General features: G+C 41.2%; 1 protein-coding gene across 1 annotated transcript in view; it reads left to right on the top strand.

Moving 5' to 3' along the window:
• The window catches only part of TPD52 (tumor protein D52), a 35,582-nt gene extending 14,775 nt beyond the window's left edge, over window positions 1-20,807 (top strand). The window contains 7 exon segments of the mRNA XM_053395788.1: window positions 9,039-9,154; window positions 10,512-10,660; window positions 12,060-12,161; window positions 13,940-13,966; window positions 17,755-17,796; window positions 18,654-18,702; window positions 19,815-20,807. Of these exon segments, the coding sequence (XP_053251763.1) occupies window positions 9,039-9,154; window positions 10,512-10,660; window positions 12,060-12,161; window positions 13,940-13,966; window positions 17,755-17,796; window positions 18,654-18,702; window positions 19,815-19,931 (602 nt within the window). The 3' untranslated portion in view covers window positions 19,932-20,807.
• The last annotated feature ends 312 nt before the right edge of the window (window positions 20,808-21,119 follow it).

Below are 21,119 nucleotides of genomic sequence, written 5' to 3' on the forward strand. Positions count from 1 at the left end.
CAGTGTTGCAAGGCTACGATTCTGTTCACAGAGGCATAGCATAAGACTGGGAATGTGGAAAGGGGTTTGGGCGACTGATATTTTTGGCTTGGTTGTCAAAGTATACCTTGTTTTCTAAAAGGAGTCCTTGCAAATGATGATGACCGTCACAGCTGGAGCTTTATTCCTCAGTTGCTATATTCAAAACTTCTGTGCTGTTTCTTCACTCTAACTAAAGGCCTGGTCCATAATAATGTTACCAGACTCTTCCTGGTTTTTACCGGTTCCTCGGAGTGAAATAAATGGGTTTTAATGCCATTCCTAGGGCTGTAGTTAAGCACACAAAATAGGAAATGTTCCTTCAAATCTTTAATGAAAGCAAGGGATGCCAAGATCATGTCTTTCATAATCTAGTTTTATTTCTTTACTTGTAACACTTAAAATATTAAAATCAATTCCTTTTCTCAAGTAATACAGTCTCCAAGCTACTTGAAAATGACATTTCAGAATCAAACTTTTATAGCCCTTTGTAGAAGATAATCCTCTACTAGATAAAATCCTCTTAAATATATATTTTTTTATCTGAACACTCCCCCCCACAATAGTATGGAGTGTCCCAGCCTCTCTCCTTTCTATTCCATTTCAGCCTCTAAAACAAATTGGAACAGAGACGTCAGAGCTGTAAGATGCAGTTTATGTAAGAATGATGCTTCTAGTTTCGAGGCTGGCTGCCAGATGGACACAGAGGCCAGCTTTGTGATGTTTAAGCTAAAACAAGTTTATAATGCTACCTGCTTTTAAAAATAGCAGTCACTTCAAAGGCAAGAATCCGCTTTTAAACACATTAACAGTTCCCGTAGCACAACCTCCACAATCGCTGGCTGTTCCTGTTCATATACACCTTGACTTGATCCAGGATGTTGACTTATTCTAGTTATCCTTTTGTTCATCCTGTTTCCCCCCAAAAGACATAGAGGACTTTTGGAAGAAGGAAGATCTCACATTCCACTGAGTGTGGAGTCACTGTGCCTCTGCTGCTGTCTCAGATGTTTGTATGTTCTAGTGGGGAGAGTATAATCTGAGCAAGCCCCTAGGTATAACTGTCTGGCAAGAGCAGAATATCAGGAAAAGCTAGTCTTTTGAGCACTTAGAGGAAGACGATGCAAACCTGCATTTCTAGTGCTGTAAAATGAGCACCTTCCCCTTCTTGCTCTTGAGAAGCAGTTGAATCCTGAACTGAATTGGGCTGCTTCAGAAAGATTCAGGGCTCTTTTGATGGGAAGCAGTTCTCTGAGTTGTCCTGAGGAAGATGCTGTTGCTCCCAAAGCCTTTGGCCTGCTTCACAACTGTCACTGTTAAAAATTGCTGCATTTCTCAAATATAGCATCTAGGCATTGGCGGGGGGTGGGGTGGATAGTTTTGTGACCAATGGGTCTAGCTTTCTGCCAGGAAATAACTTTACTAGGGCTCTGCTTTTTACTACTAGTCCCGATTCTTTAGGAAGGGATGTACCATAGGTGTCAACTGAGCATAAAATAAAAACTTCAATCTGTTTTTAAAACTCTCTGCTGGAATTTTGCAGATGACTTACCAGGGACCCTTGATGTTTCCATCTGCAAATAAATTGCCCAAAGACTAATCCAGACAAAGCCTTGGATTTACTGAGATGGACTTTGGTTTTGAAGATGAAGTGGGTTGTGTATGAGGTGACTTTCTCAAGCGCCAAAGTGGGATCCATACTGAAACTTGTACAGTATTTGGTACATGGTAGTTGCTAGTATGCCCAAAAGCAGGAGTGAAGGCTTTCTTTAGTTTGGAATATAACTCTGAAAATGTTGCTACTTGCAATTGCAGACCTCCTTTGCCTTAATTTTTCTGCAGGACTTCCCATGTTATGACAATAACATTGAGGGATTATACTGAAAACTACACTGTAGTAGGTTACATTGAGATGTTTCCACACTTGCAGGTTGCTCTCATTCATCATTTAGCTACACACCTAGTGGGAAATTGGGGATACTACCCCCTGATGTTGGGAAAGATTGAGGGCACAAGGAGAAGGGGATGACAGAGGACGAGATGGTTGGACAGTGTTCTCGAAGCTACCAGCATGAGTTTGACCAAACTGTGGGAGGCAGTGGAAGACAGGAGTGCCTGGTGTACTCTGGTCCATGGGGTCACAAAGAGTCGGAAACGACTAAACAACAACAACAACAACACCAAAGCCAACATGGTAAGATGGACCAGGAAGTTGTAACTTGCTTGTGTTCTAACCTGTCCTGTTTTGATATGGAGATGTGTACAGGGTGAATCTGTACTAACGCAAGAAGAAGAAGAAGAAGAGCACAACAACCCTCTGATGGAATGGTAACAATGCCAGCCTGTCACTCCCGGGATTAGAGCAGTTTCCTGGAGTTGCATCGTGCGCTCTGTCTCTGTCTGTCTTAGGACCTCTCTCACACTCACTTCTTTGTAATTATCTGCAAGACCTCTAAGACGGGCTTTTCCAGCTCTCTGCACTGTTTCATGTGAGAGGATTCTGGATCAACCTTGCCACATGGATGCACTGGCACAAGCTGATGCCTTCTTATTAGAGTACCTGCTCTCCTTCAGCTGCCCAATTAACCGCTGACGGTTGCTAATTCAAGCGATGGTTTAGCAACTTAGTGGAAGGAAGACTAGGCTCTTCAGAAGGAAGGAGCATGGCAGTGTGCTTCAATGCCACTCAGGAAGAGGTGTTATGCTGCATTCCCCCAAATTAATCCATTTTAGTAGTATTCTGCTGCAGCCATGTCCTCGGAAGGGGTGTATGAATTTTCCCCACATAGCTGTGACAGACTGCCTCTGCAGTGCAATATGTTTTTGCGTCTGTGTGTATCTATTTAGGTGGCTGCTTGCTGGTTTTCCCAGGACTGCTCCTGAGGGATGATTGGAAAAGAAACGGTGCCTCAGCAGATAATATTGCAATCCAATTACTGCATCCAGCGTTGAAGACACTTGATAATGCTTGGCTGAGCCTGAACAAGCCAATTTACATTGCTGCGCATTCAGGTTAATTCCATTATAATTGGCTCAAGTGCCTTGCCCACAAGCAATATACTCTGTTGTCTCATCAACACCTCAGTAATAAAATTAAAGCTTCTGGCCCACAGTTAACAAGGAATTGTGTTAAGATTCAACTGCAGTAGGTACTTACAGGCTTTTGAACAAGTGCACTGTGGGGTTGTGCTCCAGAACTTCTCTGCACCTCCTCAACAGACATATATTGGCTCCAAACTCTTTGGTAAAGAAAAGCACAGTTGAATGCTGAGGGTGGAGCTGAACATGAAGTGCCTTCTGTATTGCCTTGAAATATCCACCCCAGCCTTGAAGGGAGGGTGGTAGTTGCACAAGACGATCAGCATTTGCAGAGGAATTGTACCTACTGTCAATCCTCCCCAGCTCCTTTATGCTCACTATTTTGGAAAATGTTGAGTTGGGAGTACAGATCTTTAAATAAAGCATCCAGAAATGTGGGGTGGTGGCGCCATTTGTAAGCACCAAAAAAGAACCAATTAATGAGCAACATGGTACATCCAAATTCTGTTGGTGCATGTGGCATATTAATGACCACCGAAGTGTTGAGTGAGATTGAAAGGAACACAAATAACTCATGCTATGTTTTTTGTATTATGTTCCTTAAAAGGTATGAATACTTAGGTACTTTAAAAGTCAGTCCTGTTCGCTCCCTCACTTCTACAAATTGTCCTTTCCCTGTAACTTTATTACTTTTGCATTAAGACGTTTTGGAGGCTTCTGGGGGTTTTAAATGACCTGCATAACTATCGGGGATCAGTGTGGTAATCCATCTAAAAAGAAGCTCTAACTTTTCCATGGTGGCACCCAGCGTATGGAATTGTCTCCAGTTTGAAACATGGCAAGCACAAACTTTGATTGGCCTGCTGTGCTACTTAAAGGTGCATCTGTCCACCTAGGCATTTGCAGGTTAATATTGAGCTTGGGAGGTATGTTCTGTGGATTGTGATGTACCTTATATATTAATGTGTTGGTTTACTTGAAAATGTGTTGTATTCTTGTGAAGTACTGTTGATGAAGGGTGAGATAGAAATACTTTCCATAAACCATTTTTTTAAAATCATGGACAGTAATGTTTTACAAATAAAGCATGATGATTTTCTTTAAGCTCTTTTGTGTTCTTAAAACCATGTGTCTGCAACACAGCACTAGCAAGATGCCCACTCAATTCTTGAAATGTGGCTCAAGTATAGAGGAGCTCTTGCATAATTCTTACGCCATGAACCGTCCTAAGACCTTCAGATGAAGGACAATATACAACTCTCTAACAAACAAATAAAATATAAATAAATAAATAAATAAATAAATAAAATATAAATAAATAAATAAGCCAGCTTTTTGTGCAAGGGCTTTATTTTGGGGACAGGGGAAGAGGCCTGTAGTGCAGTTGTAGAGCCTTGTATGCAGAAGGTCCCAGATTTAATCCTCAGCAACTTCAGGTGGGACTGACAGAGACACTCTACCTGCAACTGGGGAGAACTGCTACCTGTTGGTGTCAACAGTATTGACTGAGATGGAACAATGGTCTGATTTGGTATAAGGCAGCTTCCTATGTTCCACTCCAAAATAATCACCACCACTTAAGTTTTGGACCAAACCCTAAAAAATGTGTCTTGATTCCATATCCTACACAGTCAATTTAGTTCGGCATCCAGTTAGTGCATCTACTGTCCGCTTGCAATTCTGTGCCTGTATTCGTTGCTCATTTTCTCCCCAATTTTCTTAAATGGATCCTTTCTAAGGATGACAGTTAGCATCTTGTTTCTTCCTTTGTAACCTATTGTGCTTGCTGTTGCACTTTCCTGAACGATGGGGAGCCACATATCCCGTACCACTTCTGAGTTCAGCAGAGCTTGACAAAGGCTACATTACATGCCAGGACCTTCATCTGAGGTGAAGTCAGTTGACTGACACATCTCTGCAGTTGATAGTGTAGAATGCACAGCAGCAACGTGATGAAGCTGGAAGTAAGAAAAGGGATTGTTGCAGTCTGACAAAGAGGCACTTCACTCATAGAAACCTGCTGTGTGCAAGCAACAAACACAGATTCCTCCCCTCCCCCAACTAGGAAATTTGACTAGAGCTGTCTACTATATATACAAAGACACACAGGGCTGGCAAGCTACACACTGGAGAAGAAAAATCTATTCCATTAATCAGGCATAAAGTCCTACACAGATGGCTTATAGGATAGATTATGGCTGGTAATCCTTTTGTGCCCTAGAAGATTAAGAATATCCTGGTGCAACAGCAGTCAGCTGACGCTTAAAAAAAAGAAGACTGAAAACTCTGGTGTAATCCTGCACAGGACTGAGACTTCCCAGAGCCCATGGCAATTCAGTTTCCTGAAAATGCCTTGTTGCGTACAGTGGATTTGGGCTTACTGAAAAGTTGTAGCCTTAACCATCAGCTGCACAAACTACTGCAGTTAAGGAGTACCTGAGCCATTGCTTTTTAAGTTGGTATCCTAAACCTCACAATTATATCAATTGCTTATGGTTCTCCAGTGGAAACCTGGTACACGGTGTGAGTGCCTAGCATCTTTAAATCGGTGCCTCGGATTTTAACAAGTCAAATGACTTGTGCAAAGAAAAGGAGAGGAGAAGACCGGATGCAGGAGCGACATGAATGGCCCCCATGCATGCTGAGATCTCTGTGATGGACTGGCTGGATATGGATTTATATGAGGATTACAAATCTCCTTTTGATTTTGATACTGGAGTTAATAGAAATTATCTCTACCTATCGCCTAGCATGGCTTTTTCTCCTCCTGGATCTCCTGTGTTGAAGGATTCTGGTAACTGTTTTTATATCTACAGCCTTCTTAAGAGAATCCATACTTATAAGAGCAGATCATAGCTCAGTATGCTTTCTGAAAGTTATAGCCTAAGGTGTTTGTTGTTATGTGCTCTGTGCTTTTCTGCTGGAATGGAAGTGATCATAACAGGGTTCCCAGAAGGGAACAAAACATAGCGTGTTAGATTTAATGAATGAAGAAATAGGGATGCACTCAATAATATGGAAGCAACTGAAAGCCTGATTTGAATAATAGGTAATTAAATGTTAGTGGAATTTTGCCTCAGAGCTGCCTTAAACACTATCAGGCCTAGAGAATGATTTGAGAGAATGGGGAATGTTGTATTAGCATCCAGTACCAAAACAAGCTTTCACATGCATCTGACAACAAGGACTTGGGCAGAGGCTGTAAGCTTTCTGTGTTTCTCTGGTCCAGGGTCACCCAATGAGCTTCATGGCTGGGTGAGAATTCGAACCTGGGTCTCCCAGGTCGCAGTCCAACACTCTAACCATTACGATGCCACACTGGCTCTTAGAGACATGCACAACCAGTTAAATGTTCTTCTGGTTCTTGGTCCAGAGCTCACTTGAACTTCTCCTTTGTGCTTTATCTTGGAAAAAATGTGTGTGTTTCCCAAATGTTCATAGAATACTGATTTAGGTCTTCCTTACCCTGATGTCGTTCAGATGATGTTGGAATCCAACTCCCATCGGTCCCAGCCAATTGTTGTCCAAAACATCTGGGAGGGCACTAGTTTGGGGAAGATTTTGGGAGTGGAACCTTGTGTGAATTTCAAAGTGCTTATATATATTCAACATAACTGCTAGAAACTATTCCAAACAACTTGGAATAAAATTAGTTCCGTCAAATTTGAACATAGTTTGGCATATTTTCACCCTACCACCTTTTATTATGCTCAAAAAAGAATGAATAATGCTCAGATTTCAGCAAACCTTTTTGCAAAAAATTAAAGGGTTGTGTGTGTGGAGAGAAATGAATTTACAAACATGAACGACTTCCTTAGACATTGCATGCTAGGTTTTGACAGACTAGTATTTCTGGTTCTGTAGAGATGGTTTGATGCCTAAGGCACCAAACTTTTAATACTATTTCATGCTTGCAGGCCATAACTAACTTACTAAGTTATTTGGTAAAGCTAGATACTTGCCACTACAACAATTTTCTTAAACTTGGACCTTGGCATACTTTTAAAACTGATTACAGTATTTAAATAAGATTGCAACTTAGTTAGATAAAACTGAATTTGGAATCTGCGCTTAGACACGCTCTGCACAACAATCTTCCTGCAGAGCGATGGGTTATTATGTACCCCATAACTACTATATACATCCTATGAAAAGTGGGTTCTTGCTGTGAATATTGGTGCTTTCTACCTTGAGTACACCTGATGGAAATGACCTCTGTGCAATTTCGTCTATGGTAATGAGATCTATGTAAGAATATATCTGAAATGCTTCTTGGCCTAGTAGGATCCTAAATGGCATTAGTAGCAATGCATGTTTAGCAAGGTGGGTAGGATTCCACATAAACTTGTTTACCGATGACCAGTGTCCTTCCAGTACTTCTAGCAATACTCTTGATTGTGGAAGAGAAGCAAATCTAACTCTTCCCCTCTCCATTCTCTGTGAAGGGAAGTGACCGGCCCAGGGTTACCCATTGAGCTTCACGGCTGACTTGGGATTTGAGCCCTAGTTTTCCCAGATCCCAATCTTAACGCTCCAACTGCAACACCACACTGACTCTCTTCTACTGATGTGTTCAGCTGTCATTCTGTGCATCCTGAGACAACTTCCCTGCAGCGTGACTGGGAGGCAGCCAGGAGAGTTGTGCAGCACAAGAACCAAAAACCCTTTTGCCCACCATCCTTCTGGGGGATGCAAGATGGCACATTCCTGGATGGATTTCCCCAATAAAGTCACAGCACAGCTAAAAATATAACTAGAATAATCTACTCGTATAAAAAATTAAACCAGAATGCACTTCAGAGAACTAGAGGCGTTTGGCAGAATGTTTTAATTCAGTTGCTTGCTGTCTCAGGAAAACTTAAAACACTATTTACCATCCTTTGAGGATAGGTTTTGCATAAATGATTTTTATGTTCCTGTAATGCAGAATAATTCTCAATTGGTTAACTGCCTTCTTGATAGTAATCTGAAGAGAGCTTTGCAGGAAATACTTCCGTTTGCTATTGGAAAAAGAACATTCTCTTTGGTATGTGGAGTGACAAGATTGTATTGGTGTTATTTACTACATCGGTCTTTAGCACCAACCTCTGATTTTCAGACTGTTCCAGGGAACCATATTGGGGGCAGTTATGTCCTTGAGAAGACTGGTAATGCAAAATAGCTTTTCCACCATTACTGAACTTACTGTGCAGCTGCATAGGAGTGTTGGTTGTGCTCTGGGATGCATTCTGGGCATTGGGAACAACTTAGGACTTCTGGAACAGACCAGTGTTGAACAGTATACCCTCTACAGTATTTGAGTTGTTTGGCACACAGATTTGCAAGTTTCAGATTTCCAAGCTTCAGGAATCAGATTCATGTAAACCAGCGTCTTTGGTTGTCATTTCTGCATTGTCCATATAATCTATAAAACCCTTGCCCAGTTTTTGCCCAAGATGAAGATACCATGAGGGCATGAATATGGTGTGAAAGGGAAGGTGTGAAATGGGGAAATCTTGGATCACACAGAAGTAGTAAGGATAGAAGGTTTTAAGAGGTTAGATGAGGTCATGCCACTGAAATCTGAGTAGCAGTTGATTCTGATCTTAAAATAACAAAACCCTGATAAAGCAGCTCAGTGTTGTAAATGTAGTTTTTGCTTCTGCCTCTATTGAACTCTGTATTCACTGTCAAATATCGTCTGTTGTCAAGCATCCATTCATTGAAACGCTCCTTACAGCAAGATAAATCAGACAGTCCTCTTATCAGGGGCATGGGAAACCTGTGACCCTTCAGCACAGCCAAAAGGTTGGGGATGATGCAGTCCAATGTGTGAGGATCTGCAAGTTCACCATCCCTGCACCATTGCAGTGGTGGGAAACCCCCAGTCTTGCTTTTCACACACCCCACCAGCCTTGATGACGAATGTTTGACAACAAAGCAATCTTAAAGTAGTGATCCCAAATGACAAATCTATGGGCTTTTTCTTTTTCTTTTTAAAGGTCTGCTGAAAAATGAAGTAATTCCTGAAGTTGGAGAAGATGCTGCTGCTTCAGTTAATGTTGCAGAAGCTTTGTCAGAAGAAGAACAGGAAGAACTTAGAAGAGAGCTTGCTAAGGTAAACCTGTTATGTGTGGCCCTCAAAACTGATCTGATTCACATATGTGAGCCACTGTTGCATTTAATATGGAGTTATGAGGCTGTCTTTCTGATAGTGCTGTTGGAAAATAATTTGTAATAAGCAGAGTTCTTATAATGGACACAGTGAATGGCCTAAGGCTGTGTGGTGCTGTTCTGTAGTTAATTGTGTCTTGGTCTCAGTGGAAGGTCAATGTAAAGCAGCTCTGTGTTTGCTGGAAGAAAAGTACAATATGTATAACCTTGATTTATGGCTTAAGCTACCTCTGTATGCATGAAAGGTTCAGCTGATTTGTTTGCTTCATATATTTGGGGAATTTTAACAATTGCAAATTCATTAAAAGGAAAACAAAACAAACAGAAAAACACAAGAAGGACCTCCAGTTGGCTTACATTAACAATACATTTAAATATCAATGCATCCATTTTAATTTACACATATTGATCAGTATATTATTTTGCAAGCAAAAGTAGTTCCTGGTTACCTGTTGCCACACTTGCTTCGGTCAGCTCTGCCGCCTTACAGAATTAAAAAAAAGAGCTGAAGCAGAAGTTGGCATTTGGAATTGCAAATGCAGAAGGCTTTGGTTTAGAGTAAGAACACTTGAAAGACATTGCAGATGTAGCACTCACTTTGCTCTGATTGTGCCTTCAAAGCTTTTCATGTTTCTTGCTCTTAGTTCTGTGACAGTGGGACCTGAAACAAAACATAGTACTGTGGAGCGATGCTGTTCAGGAACTCAACCATTCTTTTACATTACCCTGCCCCAAATCAACATGGCCACTGAGCATTCTGTCATCACCAAACTGTTTGTGGGGTTCACCGTTGCTTAGGGGTTTGCTTTTTTTGCCTGAGGGCTTTCTGTAGTTCTGTTAAAAAAAAAACAACCCCCCTGATTATCTTGCAGCCTGAACATTGGGAACAGAGGGAATTATATTGCCTTCATTCAATTACAAGTTTTAGATTTTTCTGTTTTGGTTTATGCTGTTTTTAACGTGAATGTTATTTTGAATGTAAGTTGCTTTGAGTTGCTTTTGTGGAAAAAAAGCAACCAATAACCACAAGCAACCAATAAGTTCATTAATAAGTAGATGTGAAAATTACCCATGCAATTGAATTGGGGCGCTATTAGTTGATTACTGAATCAGAATCTGTTGGTGTTTTGTCTCAAACTAAAACCTATAATTAACATATATTTAAACCCTTAAAGGATGCAAGTGTAATTTGTTCCAAACAAGGAAATGTTCGTAGTAAATGTGAAAACATCTGCTCTAAAATAATTCCTCAGTAGCTTATGCTTCCCTAGTTGATTTTCTTCATGGGCTCTATCTTGTAGGTGGAAGAAGAAATCCAGACTTTGTCACAGGTACTAGCTGCTAAAGAGAAGCATCTAGCAGAAATAAAGAGAAAACTGGGGATCAGTTCACTGCAGGAGCTGAGGCAGAACCTTTCCAAAGGGTGGCAAGATGTCACAGCAACAAATGCGTATGTTTCTTCACTTAAATTATTTTGCCTGAATGCAAGGGATGGGCTTGAGTTTACTCATCAGCTGAATTTGGTGGGCTTTCTCAGAGGAAGCCTTTGTTTCAGGATCTAGTGATGGCAGATTATATTTTTGTAGCGAGGGTTTCAGCAGGACCATTCAGAGGAGACCATTCTTCCTGAAATGTTAGTTTTCTGTACACCTGGATTCTCTTCGGTGGTGGGAGAGCATTCAGACACTTTGCATGAAGCCTGAGCTAGGAAAACTTTGTGAAGTGGTCCTTAATGTCTAGGCAAGGTTTAGTCAAAGCAGAAGCGAGCTTCTTTCTAGGGTTGGTTAAAATTGTCATACCATTAAGCATCTGGCTCTTCCAATGTTATTTAACGACAACTCTCATCAATCCCTGGCAGCATGACCATTGGTCAGGATTAAGCTGTAGTTCGGCACATATATTGGAGGCAATGTTTTGGGTTTTTTTGTTATCTGGGAGATCGTGGGTGTGAGAAGGCCGTTGCAATTGTTTTTGAACATTGATGTTTTCATTGTGAAAACACTTCCAATGTATTTTATGGGAAGGAATTGATAAATGGAATCAAATACATACTTTCTTCATTTCTACACCACAAACACACACACATCTCAACATTACATCAATTTATCATTCTCATTGTCCACTGTGGGAGCAGAATGCTGGGCTAGACACAGTTGGTCTAGCAGGGCTGCACTTAAGTAACATCTGCAGGACCACAGCTTCCTGTCCCTGCTCTTAAGCACGTGCCAGATGGTTTATTCTTTCTGGTCAGCTAGTTGCTGAAAACGCCTAATGCAACTGTGTGTAAAAGACTCAATATGGCGTTTTGGCGTTTGGCAAAAACGTTTTGGCATCTAAGACAAAAGAACCTGGATATCTTGCAATTTTCGATAACTTTTTCTGGTTAAGTTTGATAGGAAGATGAGGCAACTCTCCCAACTGTTTTCTTACCACACAAATTGTATCGTGGAGCAAATATTTTGCCATGTATGTTGCGAAAGAGATGTGCTATTGGCAAACCTTTTCCATTTTAAACCAAATCAGTTATACCACACACTCTCCTATAGATGCCTTGTTGTGACTTGTTATGCCACTTTTACAAAAAAAAGAGAGTTCTAAACCCAGTTTCTCTCATTTTGATAGAGGAAAGGGACGCAGGATACAAAAGCTAACTTTTCAGACAAATTTGATGTACCGAAGCTAGTGTTCACTGGAAATGCTAAGGGTTGAAGAAGAGCTACCTTACTAGCAATGCATGACTTCTTAATTTCAAGTGCACTAGGAGCAAAGTAATACATATGCCTGTTCCAACACTTGTGGTGCAGGTGTTTGAGAATTGTGATAATAGGTTGACTCTTTTTTTAATTTAGGTATAAGAAGACATCAGAAACACTGTCTCAAGCTGGGCAGAAAGCTTCTGCTGCATTCTCAACAGTTGGTTCTGCAATAACGAAGAAGTTGGAAGATGTGAAGTATGACTTTAATTTTCCCCTCGCCTGTAGTAGTATCTGTTTACACTGCATAGGGTTTCAACAGTGCCAAACACAAAATTGCAAACCCTTCCAGGAGTGCAGAGTTTGTGGATTGCAGCTGGGAACTGACAGCTTGATTCTATAACTAAGTTATTTATTTTAACATGAACAAGCAGGGAACTACCACCTCTGGCCTTGTGCTAATGGCATTCTATTTTTTTAATGGGTGGGTGGGGACTGTGCCACTTACATGTGAAATGGTCCCCAGTCCATTGAATGGACTAATAGTGATCCACATTGAGACTTGCATCTTCCCAATGTGCCTTGATTAGGTTTCTCCTATTCACTGCACTTCCCAAGATATTTAGGTGCCTGAGACTGCAAATTGCATTTCCTTCCCGAGTGTTAACAAAGTCATCGCTGCATTGTGCTTCTCTCTAATGAAACCCCAAAATCTGCCATCTGAAGCACGCCGCCTCAACCTACCTAATAGTTGGGCCGGTACTGCACTGAATTGATAAGACTAATCCTGGAGAGCTCCTGTATCTAGATGTTCCTTTCTTGATGTAATCATGTTGGAGGGTAGGTAGTAGGGAATAAAACATCAGTTGGAATGGGGTTAAACAAGTTGCATGTTCTCTCTTCTTCGATTACTTGTACACCAGGAAAGAGAGAAGTCATCAAGCTACCGAAAGCAAGCATGTGAGAGCTGCATGAATCCCAGGCATATAGAAATAAATCAAGAATGTTCTGAGTACCTGCATTTTTGTGAAAACTAACTCCCCTCCTAAAATTGTGTCTTACAAAACTTCTGATCTTTTAATCTGTTTATATGTTTTGTACTGTTGGTGAGGTTTTCCGGGGGTGAGGGATGGAACATCTCTAGGTACCCTTAGCAGAGCATGCATGAACTGTAGCTTTGGATTCTATATCCTGGAAGCTTTATTTTTTAAAAAAGATTTAATATATTTGTATTGTTTCTGAGGTTGAAGGGCCCGATTGCTTTTCTTCATTAAAGCAATGGTTGTGGGAACTTGTAATGAAACCTAATGGTATAACAGCAGCCGCACAGTGACCTGGTTTGCATGTCAAGTTAAGCCAAACTTTGACTGAACATGAATGTATGAAGGTGTGGACCCTTGAAGAGCTTGCAATCACATTGCTCCTCCTTGGCCCTTTTATAGCTGTTGCACTGCACTAAGGTTTGGCTTTAGCATGTCACCCGGACCTGGACATGTCATTAAACAAGCTGTAACCAGCTTGCTTTTGGCTACACCCCATGGCTAATATGCAGGGAGCTTAGCATGGTGTCCCAATCTGGGCTTGTGTTTAAGCTTGGCTTAGTTCTGTGCAGCTCAACATGGCAGCAAAAAATGACTGGGGAGGGGCAAATTGGCTGCAATTTCCTCTTTGGGAGCCTGCACTAAGCCAAGTTTGGGTTCTTCGTTACACTCTGGGCAGCTTTTCGTGTAGACGACACAAAAATGTGCATCTTTCTTATTTCAGTTTGTGGGTGCTTGCACTCAGATTTCTTCACTCAGAAGTAAAATCACTTGCATTTAATTGCACAATATTTCCTTGGAACTGCTGAATCTCAGAGCTAGATTTCATTGCTGAAAACGAACCCTTCACTTCTGTTGCTGCCGTTTTCTTCTGGAGTGTAGTCAGTTAACATATAAGTGCACTACCTCAAGCTCACTACTTTTACTGTGAAAATCCCTGTGTGTTTATACTGGAACTTTCTCTTTATTTTTAAATGTTTGCTTGGTGTCCTACAGAGTGCACGCATTTACACATTCCTTTAGGTAAGATTGTGAAAAGTTGCTGTAGAGCATGCAAGTAGTCATTCTGTTGTCTAGTGAATAGCTCCTGACTGACCATAATACTGGGTAACTTGAAGAGGGCTAAAGTAGTTTTCCTTCCCCACCACAAAAACTTTTTTTTTTTAAAAAGTGTTTAATAGATTATTACAAATACTAGGTAATATCCAATGAAGTCGTCCACAGAGAAGACCCATTTGCGGAAGGGACGTGGGAGGTAGCACATGGCAACTCTGAAGAGCACTTCAATGTTGTTAGCCATATATAATATGTGAAATTCAGGGGGAGAGCCCTGTGAAGTTGATTGCAATAGCAATGCAATTAAATAATGAATGGAAGAGGCGAAGGGAGCCAGGGAAAGAGCAGAGGGTTTCTGTGGTGAGTGGAAGGATGCTGTTTGGATACCACATCCATCCATCCATGGACAGGTGCCTTACCTATTGAGAGCCAAACAGAGGGATAGACCTTGAATACAGGTTTCTCAGAGGTCAGGTCTATTCCAGGTTTTGCCACCTCTCAATCACAAGATGTACCAGAAATGTTAGACTTGTTATTTGATAGTTACACATGTTGGTTTGAATTTTTTTACTATGAGTACCGTATTTTTTGCTCTATAGGACGCACTTTTCCCCCTCCAAAAATTGAGGGGAAATGTGTGTGCGTCCTATGGAGCGAATGCAGGCTCCTTGGCTTCAGCGATAGCAACGCTAAGCCTCCGAAGGGCAGAGGGAGCACTTCCTCCGTGCTCCAAAGGCTTCGCGTTGCTTTCACTGAAGCCTGGAGAGCGAGAGGCGTCGGTGCGCACCGACCCCTCTCGCTCTCCAGGCTTCAAGGATAGCCACGCGCAGCCCCTCCGGCAGGGAGAGGTTGCGCGCAGCCTGTACGCTGCTCTTAGGGGCTGGGGGGGATTTCCCCCCTTAAAAACTAGGTGCGCCCTATGGTCCGGTGCGCCCTATGGAGTGAAAAATACGGTAATTTCTGGAGGTTCCTATGAACCAAGTTTCCCCTGGATTGAGCACTTAAAACATATTGACTAGCCTGTTTCAAGGGAATGTTAGCAGTGATCAAATAACAACAGATTGACTTTGTAGTTAGTGTTAAGGAAGAGAGTCTTAGCGAGAACAGTTTCGTTGCCCCCTAGCACAAACCACACTGGTGGGTGGGATTCAACCAATGAGTCCCCTTAGTGGAAGCCCTGTGCAAGGACTTCCACTTGTGCAGTGAAGCTTCTCTCCTCTCCTCCCAAATGACTTTTTTTTTTGGGGGGGGGGCGTATTGGGAGAATCACCGAAACAGCACACAGGGGGATCGTTCTGTCTGGCAAGCTTGAAATGTTTGCTACGATGGAACGATTTTCTTAGCATGGCGTTGAATTTCTCCCTTTCAGATAATACTCTTCTACTTTACTGGAGCAGAATTTCAGCACAGAAATGAGCAATATCTTTTCTTATTTATCTAAAACTCAGATATTTTTCCTGCCCCCTCTCTAGTTCCTTCTATTATATGACTGAATGTTCCAGACCTGCTGGGGAAAGTAGAAGGGGATAGTGCTGTGCACATAACACCTTCTTCCAGTGGAACACCTGAAGAGGGAGATTTCTGTTGCCTCCACAGTGAGATACCTGGGCACCAAACAAGAACAGAGGCAAGATAATCCTCCTTTGGATGGCGGCACTGGAAGAATGAAAAGCAAACGATGTTTCTGCTGAACTTCCCTGTGCAGGATCACAATAGCCAAAAAAACATTTTACCTTTTAATTCTTAGCAATTTTGACTATTGCTCACTTGCAACACTGGGCACTATATTCCTTTAGAAACATTGGAAGTTTCTTTATACTGAATAATACCAGTTGGTCCATCAAGTTCAGTGTTGTCTACACTGACAGGCAGTGGATTTCAGACAGGGTTTCTCACAGCCTTACTTTGGAGGTGCCAAGGATTGATGCTGGCACATTCTGCATGCAAAGGAAATGTTCTGCCACTGAGCTATGGCCCTTTGGGGTGTGCTGTAGCTACAGTAAGCATTTCGAGGAGGATAGCTTGTCTTTAATGCCTAAGCAAGTGGAAAGTGTGCTGTATTCTTGACAACAGTTGACAACAGTTCTGTTGTCAATGATTGTGCAGCACTTTTGAGAGCAATTGGATCTGTGGCAATATAGGTCAAGGGGATGCAGGGATAGCGGCAGAACCGGGGCTGCTACCTGACAACCTTGAGGCTGCTTCATCACCAAAGAGCAGAATAGCTGGGAAATCAGGAAGAGGAAAACAGAAAAGAGCTTATGTGTGAGAGAAAGTGGCAACCAAGATGATAGGGCAAGAAAGTGAATAGATGTTAAAAGGTGAAAATGAGAGGTCAAGCCAGGCATAGGCAAACTCGGCCCTCCAGATGTTTCGGGACTACAACTCCCATCATCCCTAGCTAACAGGACCAGTGGTCAGGGATGATGGGAGTTGTAGTCCCAAAACATCTGGAGGGCCGAGTTTGCCTATGCCTGGCTTAAGCACTGATGCGCCTGGGGGAATGATGTGGTGTGTTAGAGGTGCACCTTGACTCACTTTTAGGGTATATGTGGTGGTATGAATGCCAACTTCCTAGTCTGTAGATGGTGGGGTTTTGGTTGTCTATGCCCAGCATTCAGAGGAGCAGTCAGCAGTCTTCACAAGGCTATAGAAATTCAGATGTTAAAATATGATCCAGTTACTTAAACTCCAAGCTAGAAGACAACCTACAGTGTGAACCATGGTTTGTATCCCGCTAAATCATACTCTTTGAGTAGACCCACTGAAATCAATTCAGAAGTTAATCATGACTTAGTTGGACTCAACCCTATGTAGCTAGTATCGGTTGTGTAATTGGCAGACTAATTGGTGTTGCCCAAACTGTATATAGAAATAGTTTATATAGGAATTGAAACATTCGGACCAGCTTAAGTGAGAACCATTTTTGCTTTTTCTCAAGATGGAAAGCGTTTCTGTAGAACAACCTGTCCCTTGTTATGAACTGATAGCTTTCAATAGCTTTGTTTTAGCTTCCTGATCATCTGGAACGTGTCATAAAACTGACTTGTTTAACAACTGCATCACTAAATCCGGATAGGCTTGGCAGCATCTAACGGCCTATAAAGTAACAGCTCACCATAACAGTGTAGTGACTGCCCCAAGGCACTATCTACTCCTGTGTTGCTGAAGGAACAAGCATTATTAGTATATTGAAAGCTATTGTGATCCACTGTATAGTTATTGATAGTCCAGATCCAATTCTTCCTTGCACTTTTCCAGGCTGGGTGAACAGATAAAACAATAGGTGCCTGGTGTATCCTGTAGGGTGGTTGTGAGGATGAACATAAAGTGCTAATATAAAAAGAGGCGTGGTTTTTGGCAGAAGCTGATTGGCCCCATCCTGAAAACACATTGATATTGACTAACATACTGAATCATGTTTATATCCCTAGGTTAAGGTTTTAAAATTCTGGGTGTACTTACTCCTGAAGTTTACACTCATCTGATTAATCTGTAAAGTTTGGCATTCTTGACTAAATCTGATCAGTTACTTTAAGAACCACCCTGTGGAGTTTGTTTACTAACCTAGCATGATGTGCTTATATGTTGCTACTGCTTGCCTCTTAGTGGTGCATGGTGACAGATTTGCATGCCTGTTTTGAGTGTGTTGGATAAATATTCTCATAATATGTTGCTACACGAAATGGCAGGGACGTAGTGCACCTCTCCTCATAATCTGACTGATTCTCCTTTCTTTTAACGCTGCCGTGTAGTATACGTTGTCTACAACATTCAATTAGCATGCCTGCTATGAGGTAATGTATGTAACTGCATTAAGTTTTAGTTCCTATTCTAATGTAAGGAGGGACAAATAATCTTGATTGCTGCAAATGCATATTTAAAACAGGTAAAGGTGTATTTGACTTGCCCCATATAGAGTGCTTGGGTAATTCCATTTTGTATTGAAGCAGGAACATACCCTGCGTTGTCACCACTGATCCAGTGGACTTCTGTTAGAAGGTGGGGGAAGGAGAGGTATATATGTGTGTGTGTGTGTGTATTAAAAGTTTCATTTAACATATGTGCTTCTGCATAACTGCAAATACTAGTGGGGAACAGGGAGTGGAGAAACAAACACAAATAAAACAAAGGAATAATTGGAGCTTTAAAGTGTGCTGCCTATTGCTCCTTGGCAAATGGGGTTTTCATTTGGTGTATTATATATTTGGTGCCAAATGCAAGGTGGGATAGGTTACACTCCAAGAGTTCAGCTGATTGGTGCTGGCTGAAGCTCTTACTAAGATCAGCTGCACAGAACTTTCTTTGCAGCCCAGTTTGAGGTTAAACTGGTCTGTAAAGAGTAATGTTTAATCTGACAACAGAAGATTGAGGTGGGTGGCCCAACTTGTCTGGCAAGTGTGTGTGTGTCAGAATCTGGCCCACTGGCCAGATCTAGTTCTCTCTCCCCTGGCATATAGGATTGGACTGGAAAATAATTAAATATAAAAAGGAAATTGTATAATTGGAATCTTGCAGGCTGCTGACTGGCACCATAGCTGCATCTTAAAAGTACTGTTCTGCTCTTCAAGTTTTTCTCTAAGTGGTTGGCCATTGCATATACATTTTCTAAGGCCAAACAAGAAATGTAACTCTTCTTTTCTTTCCTGAATAGAAATTCCCCAACATTCAAGTCCTTTGAAGAAAAAGTGGAAAACTTAAAGGTAAATCTAAGGACAAACTTCATTCTTAAAATAAAATTTAAAAATTAGCTGAGATTTCTAAGAATACTTGGTCTGTAGGTATTCTGCTTCCTTGGAACAGTGGAGAACATTTAACTACTATGGTGTCTACTAGCAGTACCACACCGTTGGGAACTAAATAAAGTTTAATTTCTGCATTGTTGGAAGAGAAAACAGAGGACAGGTTATCGGTTCTTAAGGGGACCAGAATGAAGTGTGCTCAGTAAAAACAGCCTGAGAAATGCATTAGCAGGACAGTGTTAGTTTTCCCCTTTCTCTCCCCATATACCAATTTGAAGCACAGTTGAAACTCTCAGGAAGTCAAACTTGCATTGAATTAGGACATTAGCTTATACAATGCCTTGTGTGCACCTACACCCTGAGGATATGCTTAAGGTAGACTACTAAAATTATAACAGATTTAGATAAATTTTGTACACCCATAATATCATCATTATTATGTGCCTTTCAAAATAACTCATGACAGTATAGAAAATAAATCTTACTGGACAGTGTTTTAGCTACTGACCTTAACTGATTTTTTTTTAGTATGTCTGTCCAGGTGTGGCATTTCTGCAACCAGAATTATGCAAATTGGCATAACCATCTTTCTACCTTATCTATAGGGCACAGAGATGGTTGTTTTAACACGTTGCTTGCCCGTCAAATTGGGGATTACATCATTTATCTACCTCTGGTATTTTACTACAAAGTTTCCTCTACTATTGCTGGGGCTAAACTTAATCTGTATGCTAAGATGCTCATGTGTACACACTTTATTCAGTTGTATCAACCTGTTTTCCAAAAGCTCAGAACTGAAACTGTTCCCAGTAGAAATACATAATGGATTTTAAATTGCACCATTAATTACTGCATGAAGAACAAAACTATTCTGTATTCAGGTTTCTGCTTTGGACATTGGGAGAAGGAAGTTTCATAATTGTGAGACAGCTATGGGAAGCACCTGTGTTCCCTAGCTGTCTAAACTTGGATTGGACAGAGAGAAATAATATTTGGGTATATAGCCATAGGCTGTTAACCATAATTGCAGTTTAACTTCGAGTGTAATCTGAAGTCTCCAAATCTCTCTTCAGTATAAGGTTGGGGGAACCAAGCCTGCTGGGGGTGACTTTGGAGAGGTCTTGAACTCTGCTGCCAATGCCAGTGCCACAGAAGCTACTACAAAGCAGACAGAAGAGGAGACTCAATGATTGTCCTGCCTTCCTTGTGCTACCCACTGCCAGATGCTGCAAGCAAATGCTGAAGCACAACACCTCTGCTGTAGACTCTTCCAGGATGTCCTTCTGTTTAGCACTTAGCTTTATAGCTGTTCAATGTAAATCGTTTCTATAGGTTCAGAGTATTTTTGAAACTGTAAAATACACTCTTGCCTATGTTATCTGTGGGATGGGGAATTTTTATGCATTTTGAGTATTTAAAAAGATTTATTTCTGGTCCAAAGAAATCATTAAGGTTTTACAAAAGGTTTAGAAATGGGAGACTCATCACTGTATATGATGGATGCTGGGACGAATAGCAGTTGCTTCATGCCATGTCTCTTCATACTTAATTCACTGCCAAAACCTTTGAAAACTTCATTGTTGTTTTAAGTGTGTACCTTTAATTGGTTCTGTTGCAAGAGGTTCCACAGGCAGAATAAGTTTGCTTTGATATTGCAATGTTAAGTTATCAGTGTATGTGTTGTGGTCTTGGTAAGTGGACACTGAAAGTAGGGTGATTCCAACAAACATTCACAATTTTTATGGTTTCCCTAAAAAAATAAAAATCCTGATAGTAAACTTCTCTGAACAGTTCCAACTAGCAGAGATGATGTTTTCTCCTGGGTATTAGAAGTTGACTTCCAAAATGTAAAATGAGGCAGGCTGTTAACATAAATTACATAGGCTGAAAGCCTATTGCAAAGGGAGTGGTTTAGAGGCACCATACTTATAAAAATAAAATGGTTGCTCCCTTCCGCTTGCTAGTTGATGAAAAGGAACATTCGACTAAAAGTCCATGTTATTTCTGCTGCTTATAACACTCCCCCCCTCTCAATCAATCAATAAAATAAGTGTATGGTACCAACAGTGCAGAGTCGGCTATGCATTTCCATTTGGGGGAAATGCACATTGGAATGTAGGCAATATAGACCCAAGCTCTGAATTGGCTAAGATAAAATGGGCAATCTTACACCCTGGAAATACAAAAATGAGCACGGTCAACTCTTTCTATGCTTAAAAATGTTCTCTTAACTAAAACCTGTTGCTGATCTTGTAAAATGACTTGGCTTCCTAGAAGCTAAATACACTCCCACCTTGTATGTATACTATGTGCCTGCATTAGACAGATTTCTGGCACACTGTAAGGTTATATTTAGGAGAAGTGTTTTGCCACATTAA

The sequence above is a fragment of the Podarcis raffonei genome, chromosome 7, assembly GCF_027172205.1.
Source record: "Podarcis raffonei isolate rPodRaf1 chromosome 7, rPodRaf1.pri, whole genome shotgun sequence".
Taxonomy (NCBI): domain Eukaryota; kingdom Metazoa; phylum Chordata; class Lepidosauria; order Squamata; family Lacertidae; genus Podarcis; species Podarcis raffonei.